The 8148-nt window shown below is 59.7% G+C and overlaps 1 protein-coding gene across 1 annotated transcript; it reads right to left on the bottom strand.

Moving 5' to 3' along the window:
- Nucleotides 1-1051: 1051 nt before the first annotated feature.
- NHLH1 (nescient helix-loop-helix 1) lies at nucleotides 1052-6727 on the bottom strand. The gene is made up of 2 exons (XM_059871106.1): nucleotides 5156-6727; nucleotides 1052-3188 (listed from the first exon to the last, which is right to left on the bottom strand). Exon 2 carries the CDS (start codon nucleotides 2374-2376, stop codon nucleotides 2041-2043), a length of 336 nt encoding a protein of 111 aa, XP_059727089.1. The 5' UTR covers nucleotides 2377-3188; nucleotides 5156-6727; the 3' UTR covers nucleotides 1052-2040.
- Between the last annotated feature and the right edge of the window lie 1421 nt (nucleotides 6728-8148).

Genomic DNA, 8148 nt, shown 5'->3' with positions numbered 1-8148 from the left:
CAATGAGCCCCAAAGGGGTTTGGGGACAGTGAACCCCAAAGGGGTTTGGGGACAATGAACCCTAAAGGGGTTTGGGGACAATGAGCCCTAAAGGGGTTTGGGGACACGGCCCTAAAGGGGTTTGGGGACACGGCCCTAAAGGGGTTTGGGGTTCCCAAATTGAGGGGAAGTTTGTCCCCAAATTAGGGGGAGGTGACTGGGGGGGGGACAGGGGGCGATGTCCCCAAATTGGGGGCAGGCAGGGCCGGCGGGGTCCAGCAGGGGGCGCTGCTGTCCCGGCGGCGGTTGGGGACGGGGGGGACACTGGGGACACCCCCGGGGGACACTGGGGACACCCCCGGGGGACACTGGGGACACCCCCGGGGGACACTGGGGACACCCAGGAGCAATTCCCTGATGTTTATCCCAAACCCAGGTGGATTTTTCCCAAGGAATGGGAATTTCCAGAGGGATGGAGAGGATGGGAGGGGCTGGGAATAGTGGGGGGAAAAATGAGAATGGGGGGAAAATGGGAATGGGGGAAAAATGGGAATTGTGCCGGGAAAGGCTTGGAGAGGCCGAGGACAAAGGGCGGGAATTCCCAATCTGTCGGGCCGGAATCTCAATGAGAGCCGAGAGTTCCCATTGTGAGGGGGACAATGGGGCCAGATGGGGCCGGGGCCCCAAAGGGGTTTGGGATCTGCCGGGAGGGGGAAAACCGACCCTAAAGGGATTGGGAATGGGGACAGGGCCCTAAAGGGATTGGGAATGGGGAAAACCGACCCTAAAGGGATTGGGAATGGGGACAGGGCCCTAAAGGGATTGGGAATGGGGAAAACCGACCCTAAAGGGGATTGGGAATGGGGAAAACTGACCCTAAAAGGGATTGGGAATGGGGAAAACCGACCCTAAAGGGATTGGGAATGGGGAAAACTGACCCCAAAAGGGATTTGGAATGGGGAAAAATGACCCTAAAAGGGATTGGGAATGGGGAAAACTGACCCTAAAGGGTTTGGGAATGGGGCCAGGGCCTTTTCCTTTTCCCGCCAAAAGTGCACAAGGACGCAGTGGATAAATTCATAATAATAATAAATAATAATAATAAATAATAATTCTCAATAAATAAATTAGTTCCATAAATATCCTGACGGCACAGACGGGGGGAGGGGAGGGTTTGGGGGGAAAAGGGGGAGCTGGCTCTGGGAACTCCTGCTCCAGTTCTCTGGGAATTCTGCTCCCAGTTCCTCCGGGAATTGCGGCTCCAACCTCCTGGGATTTGCTGTCCCAGCTCTCCGTTCCTCTGGGAATTTGGGCTCCATCCCTCTGGGAATTGCTGCTCCAGTTCCTCAGGAGCTGCAGCTCCAAACCCCTGGGAACTGCGGCTCCCCCCTCTGGAATCTGCTCCTCCAAACTTCAGGGATTTGCTGCTCCATCCCCCGGGATTCGCAGCCCCAAATCTCTGGGATTGGCTCCTCCGTCCCTCCGGAGTTGCTGCTCCAGTTCCTCTGGAATTGCTGCTCCAAAGCCCGGGGAGCAGGGCCGGGGGGGGCAGGGTGGGCACACGGACGGACGGACGGACACAGGGACGGACACAGGGACAGCCAGATGTCCACGACGTGGTTCAGGTAGGAGATGCAGCAGATGAACAGGTGGACACAGGGACGGACACACGGACACAGGGATGGACAGACGGACAGGTCACACGTCCAGGACGTGGTTCAGGTAGGAGATGCAGCAGATGGCCAGGTGGACACAGGGATGGACAGATGGACACACAGATGACCAGATGGACACAGGGACGGACAGACGGACACAGGGACGGACACAGGGACGGACAGACGGACACAGGGACGGACAGACAGACAGGTCACACATCCAGGACGTGGTTCAGGTAGGAGATGTAGCAGATGGCCAGGTGGACACAGGGATGGACAGACGGACACAGGGATGGACAGACGGACGTGTCACACATCCAGGACGTGGTTCAGGTAGGAGATGTAGCAGATGAACAGGTGGACACAGGGATGGACACACGGACACAGGGATGGACAGACGGACGTGTCACACATCCAGGACGTGGTTCAGGTAGGAGATGTAGCAGATGGCCAGGCGCAGGATCTCGATCTTGGACAGTTTCTTGTCGGGGGGCAGCGTGGGCAGCAGGCGCCGCAGCTCGGCGAAGGCCACGTTGAAGGCCTCGACGCGGATGCGCTCGCGCGTGGCGTGCGCCGTGCGGTACTTGGCCGTGGCCCGGCGCCGGCGCCGCCGCTCCTCGCGGCTCAGCGGCTCCTTCCCGGCCGGGCCCGCGGCACCGGCACCGCCACCGGCAGCGGCAGCGGGCTCGGGGGGAGCCGAGGGGACGGAGAGAGAGGCCGGCGGCTCCGAGTTCAGCATCATCGTCGGGGGGAGAGGGGACGGATCTGAACTGATCCTGGGGACGGCGGCAAAGGGATCCGGGGACTTGGGGACAGCTCTGAACTGATCCCGGGGTTTGGGGATGGATCTGAACTGATCCCGGGGTTTGGGGACAGATCTGAACTGATCCCGGGGTTTGGGGATGGATCTAAACTGATCCCGGGGTTTGGGGACAGCTCTGAACTGATCCTGGGGTTTGGGGACGGATCGGAACTGATCCTGGGGTTTGGGGACAGATCCAAAGGGATCCCAGGGATTTCAGGACAGCAGCAAAGGGTTCCCAGGGACTTGGGGATGGATCCAAAGGGATCCCGGGGACTTGGGGACAGCTCTGAACGGATCCCAGGGGTTTGGGGACAGCAGCAAAGGGATCCCTGGGTTTGGGGACAGATCCAAAGGGATCCCAGGGATTTGGGGACAGCTCTGAACTGATCCCGGGGTTTGGGGACACCTCCAAGTGTTTTGGGGTGACCCCCGAGCGGGTCCCAGGGATCTGGGGACACCTCAGGAGAAGCTGATCCCGCTGTTTCAGGGTCACCTCCGCAGGACAAGGCTCCGGCTTTGGGGTGCCCGTCCCCGGCTCCCAGCGAGGCCCGTGGGGATCCTCCTCCTCCTCCTCCCCATCACACTCCAGCCGGGAATTGGGGCGTTTCCCTTGGGAATTCCGTGGCCCGGGAGAAATCCGGGAGAGCAGCCGGAGGCATCAAAATGAGATGGAGATTTCCCCGCGGTTTTTGGGGTTTTTGGGGTCAGGATGCGGCTCTGGAGCCCTCGGGGGTCAGATCCCGACGGGTCTGGAAAGGAAAGATCGGGAATTTCAGCTCCGGGTGGGAAAGGAGCCGGCAGAGGCGTCAAATAAAATAATAAAAATGAAATGATGATAATAAAAAGGGTAAAAATTAAAATAAGGTAAAACGAGGTAATATCAAATAATAATAAAAATGAAATAAATAAATTAAAATAAAACAAAATAAAATAAAATAAAATAAAATAAAATAAAATAAAATAAAATAAAATAATTAAAATAGAATGAAAGTATTTTCCTCAGCTTTTTCCAGTCAAATCCCGTCCACTTTGGGGGAACAAACTCCGGGAATTCCCGCTCCCGGAAGGAAAAGGATCCGCCGGGAAGCTCGGGAGGATCGGGAAATTCGGGAAGCTGGGAAAGCTCGGGGAATTTGGGGAGCCGGGGCGGCAGAGGCGCTCCGGAGGTGGCAGGTGGCGGATGCGCGGCGGGGGCGGGGCGGGCTTTGTGTCGCAAATGAGCCCCGTCTGTCCCCACGGCTGTCCCTGCTGGCTGTCCCCCCGGCTGTCCCCTCTGTCCCCCCCGGCTGTCCCCCTGTCCCCCCCTGGCTGTCCCCTCTGTCCCCCTGTCCCGTCTGTCCCCGTCTGTCCCCGCTGGCTCCGCTCCCGGCAGATGGAGCGGCCGCAGCTGCTCCCGGGAATCCGCAGGGAATCCCGAGCGCCGGGAACGCGCCCCGCCCCCTGCTCATCATCCTCATCCTCCTCTTCCTCATCCTCTTCTTCCTCATCATCCTCATTCTCATCCTTATCTTCTTATTCTTCTTCATCCTCATCTTCTTCATCCTCCTCCTCCTCGTCCTCCTCATCCTCATCTTCCTCCCAATCCTCATTCCCATCTTCATCCTCCCCCTCATCTTCATCCCAGTCCTCATTCCCATCCTCATCTTCCTCCCCTTCCTTCCCTGGAAATCCGGGCGCGTCCAGGGAAAGGGGGAGAAACTTTGGGATGGGAAAAGCGGCTGGGAATGAGCTGGGAATGAGCTGGGAATGAGCTGGGAACGCTCCTCTCCTTCCCTTCCTCCTCCTCATCTTCATCCCCATCCCCATCCCCGGCTGCCGCACCGGGAAATCTGGGAATGCCACGGGGAAAAACTTCGGAGTGGGAAAAGCGGCTGGGAATGGATCCCAAATCCCAGCGGGACGGGGCAGGAACGGCCCCAATCCCGATTTTTTCAGAGGCTGGAATGGTGGGAATTTGCTCCCCAAAAATTCGGGAAGAGCCGCCCGACCCTCCCAAAATCCCTGAGAGGGGTGGGGGATTTCCCCCTCTGACTCTCCCGATGAAATTCCCGGGAATTCGGATGTCCGGGATCACCCCCGGGAGTCCTCCCGGCTCGGCTTCACTCCGAGATGGGAATTTGGGGATTTGGGAATTTGGGGATTTGGGGATTTGGGAATTTGGGGATTTGGCCCCTTGAGCTGCCCTGCGGGTCTGGGATTCCCGGGAATGTGGGGTGGATCCCACACCTGGGTGGGAAGCAGGAGACTTTTTTTGGGAAAACTCAAGTTTCATTCCCAGATCCAAACAAACTCCGGGCCTGCGTTATCCTGGAGATTCTCCTTGGAGCGGAATTCCTGCTCCCAGCGCCTCTCTCCCCAGATTTTTTTGGGAAAACCGCCCCATTCCTGAATCCAGCCGCTCCAAGGATTCCTGGTCAGCCTCCACCTTTCCCAGCAAAACCCCGGGAATTCTTCCCACCTCCTCCCTGGCCCTTTTCCTGCCATTCCCGACCCTTGGAGTGGCGAAATTCCCGACAGTTTTCCTTGGAAACCAAACGTGTCCAGGACCCCAATTCCAGGCGGGTTCTTTTCCTTTTCCCCGCTCCCCAACCCTCCCAGGAAAAACCCTTTTTCCAAAGGGATCTGGGAGCCAAAGCTGGCAGTGGGACCGAGCCTTGAATTCCCGCCGGGATCCCGGTGTTTGAGCCATTCCCGATCCCTGGAAAAGCCGCCTTACCCCGAGTCCCGCACCATTCCCGGGCTCCGGGCTTTCTCCTCCAGGTATTCCCAGGATGTGGAATCCGCTCCGCTCATCCATCCATGGAGGAAGGAAAAAACTTTCCCTGGGTTCTCCCGAGGTCCCGCGACGGATCCGGGATGGGAACCCGGGATCAACCCCGGAATTCCCGGGGCGGCGGCGCCGCTCCGGAGCCTCCGAGGAGGAAATTCGCCGCTCCCCCCAAAATTCCCAATTTATCCACCCTGGGCCCGACCCCGGGAGCCTCATTGGCCTCTCCCGCTCCCCCTCCCTTTTCCCTCATAAATATGGAAAACCGGGAATTCGGGATTCCATTGGCTGCGCGGGAGCCCCCCGGGAGGGGCGCGCTGGATGCGGGCCGGGAAAAGGCGACAGCTGCTCCCGGTGCTCCTTTCCAGCGGGAATTCGGGCCGGGAAAAGCGGGAAAAGAGCCTGGAGCGGAATTCCCGGTCCCCAAAATTGGGAAAAGGGAGCCTGGAGCGGCATTGCCGGCCTCGAGAAACTCGGGAAAAGGGACCCGGGAAATGGGAAAAGGGAGCCTGGAGCAGAATTCCCGGTGGATCCGGAGCCCTCGGGTGATCCCTGAGGACTCAGCGGGTCCTTTTGGGATCACCCAGAGCCTCCATCCCATAAATCCCTCCTGGAGAATTCACCTGTGGTGGAGAGGGAAAAGTGAAAGGGCGGAAACTCGGGAATAGCCCGGGAGAAACCCGGGAATATCCCGGGAAGAGCCGGGAATGCGATCCCGAGTCCAGCCGGGACACAGCGACCTTTGGGGCCGGCTCTGCTCTCGCCCTGCTGGGATTGTCCGGGAAATCGGGAAAACCGGGGAAACCGGGAAAATCGGGGAAACCGGGAAATGCGCTGCAATTCCAGGGGGATCCCAGCGCCCCCACCCCGCATTTGGGATCCTCCCGGAGCCCCCGATCCGTCCGGGATCGTCCCACCCTCCCAGGGCCGCGCTCGGGATCCCTCCCGCGCGGCCCGCGGCTTTCGGGTCCCCTGTCCTGTCCCTGTCCCGGCTCTGTCCCCGCTCTGTCCCCGCTCGGTCCCCTCTGTCCCCGCTCGCTGCCATGGCGATGCTGGCGGTGCTGGCGCTGCTGGCCCTGGCTCTGTCCCCGCCGCTGTCGCCAGCTGAGCCCCGCGCGCCGCCGCCCGCGGCTCCGGGGCCGTTCCGGGAGCAGCTGCGAGCGCGGCGGGCGCGGAGCCCGGGCAGGAGGGGCCGGGTGGGGACGGGGACAGGGACAGGGACGGGAGAGGGGGACAGGGACAGGGACAGGAGAGGGGGACAAGGACAGGAGAGGGGGACAGGGACGGGAGATGGGACAGGGACGGGAGAGGGGGACAGGGACAGGGACAGGAGCTGGGGACAAGGACGGGAGAGGGGGACAGGAACGGGAGATGGGGACAGGGACAGGAGATGCAAGGGGACAGAGTGGGGACAGAGCCTGGAGCGGCTCCCGGCGCAGCCGCATCCCAAATCTTCATCCCAAATCCTCATCCCACACTCCCGAATCCCCTCCCCGCCACCCCGAGGGGATTTTTTGGGATCGTTCCCGGCCCCTCCCGCATCCATCACTCCCCATCCCGAATCCCACACCCCAAACCCACATCCATCACCGCAATCCCCCATCCCGAATCCCACACCCCAAACCCACATCCATCACCCCAATCCCCCATTCCCAAATCCCAAATCTCACAACCCAAATCCACATCCATCACCCCAATCCCCCATTCCCAAATCCCACACCCCAAATCCACATCCATCATTCCAAATCCACATTTCCAAATCCCAAATCCCGAATTCCAAATCCCAAACCCACATCCATCACCCCAATCCCCCATTCCCATCCCACATTCCCAAATCCCGAATCCCAAATCCACATCCATCACCCGAATCCCCCATTCCCGTCCCGAATCCCAAATCCCACACCCCAAATCCACATCCATCACCCCAATCCCCCATTCCCAAATCCCACACCCCAAATCCACATCCATCATTCCAAATCCACATTTCCAAATCCCAAATCCCGAATCCCAAGCCCACATCCATCACCCGAATCCCCCATTCCCGAATCCCAAACCCACATCCATCACCCCAATCCCCCATTCCCGTCCCGAATCCCCTCCCCGCCGCCCCGCGGGGATTCTTTGGGATCGTTCCCGGCGCGGCCGCAGCTGAGGCCGCGGGCTCCGGGCGCGATTCCAGCCGGGAATGAGGCGGGAGCGAGCGGAGCCGCCCCCGCCTGCCAGCGCTTCCCGCCGGGAATTCCCAGCCCGGCTGCTCCTGGAACTGGACCGGGGGCTCCGGGCCGATCCCAAAAAGGGGACCGGGATCGGGGCCGCGGGTCCCGGCGCCGGGATCCCCTTCCCGGGAAATTCCCTCCGCCGTGCTCCCGGCCCAGCTTCTCCTCCTTTTCCCTGCCGGGATTCCCGCCTGGAATTGCCGGGAATGGGGCTCGGACCCCAAAGATCCCAAAGATCCCGCGGAGCCGGGAAGGTTCTGCCGGGATTTTGTTCATTCCCAGTCCCGGGAATTCCCGGGATTTCGCCCGTTCCCCAATTTCCAGCCCGATATCCCGAATTCCCAGCTCATTATCCCGAATTCCCGGCTCATTATCCCGAATTCCCAGCTCATTATCCCGAATTCCCGGCTCATTATCCCAAATTCCCGGCTCAATATCCCGAATTCCCAGCTCAATATCCCGAATTTCCAGCCCATTATCCCGAATTCCCGGCTCAATATCCCGAATTCCCGGCTCATTATCCCGAATTCCCGGCTCAATATCCCGAATTTGGGCTCCATCCGGCCCCACCCCTTTGTGTCCTTCCCATCTGTTATCCCAAAGCTTTTCCTCCTTTTCCACGATTTTTTTGGGATCCACATCCCACCCCTTTTATCCAATCCCAACCCCAAATCCCCCCAGTTCCCAGCGTTTTCTCTGCATTTTCTTTGGAAAAAAACCTGGAAA

Source organism: Haemorhous mexicanus, chromosome 31 (genome assembly GCF_027477595.1).
Source record: "Haemorhous mexicanus isolate bHaeMex1 chromosome 31, bHaeMex1.pri, whole genome shotgun sequence".
NCBI lineage: Eukaryota > Metazoa > Chordata > Aves > Passeriformes > Fringillidae > Haemorhous > Haemorhous mexicanus.
The sequence above is the reverse complement of the archived record's forward strand: the minus strand, read 5'-3'. Positions and strand labels throughout refer to the sequence as shown.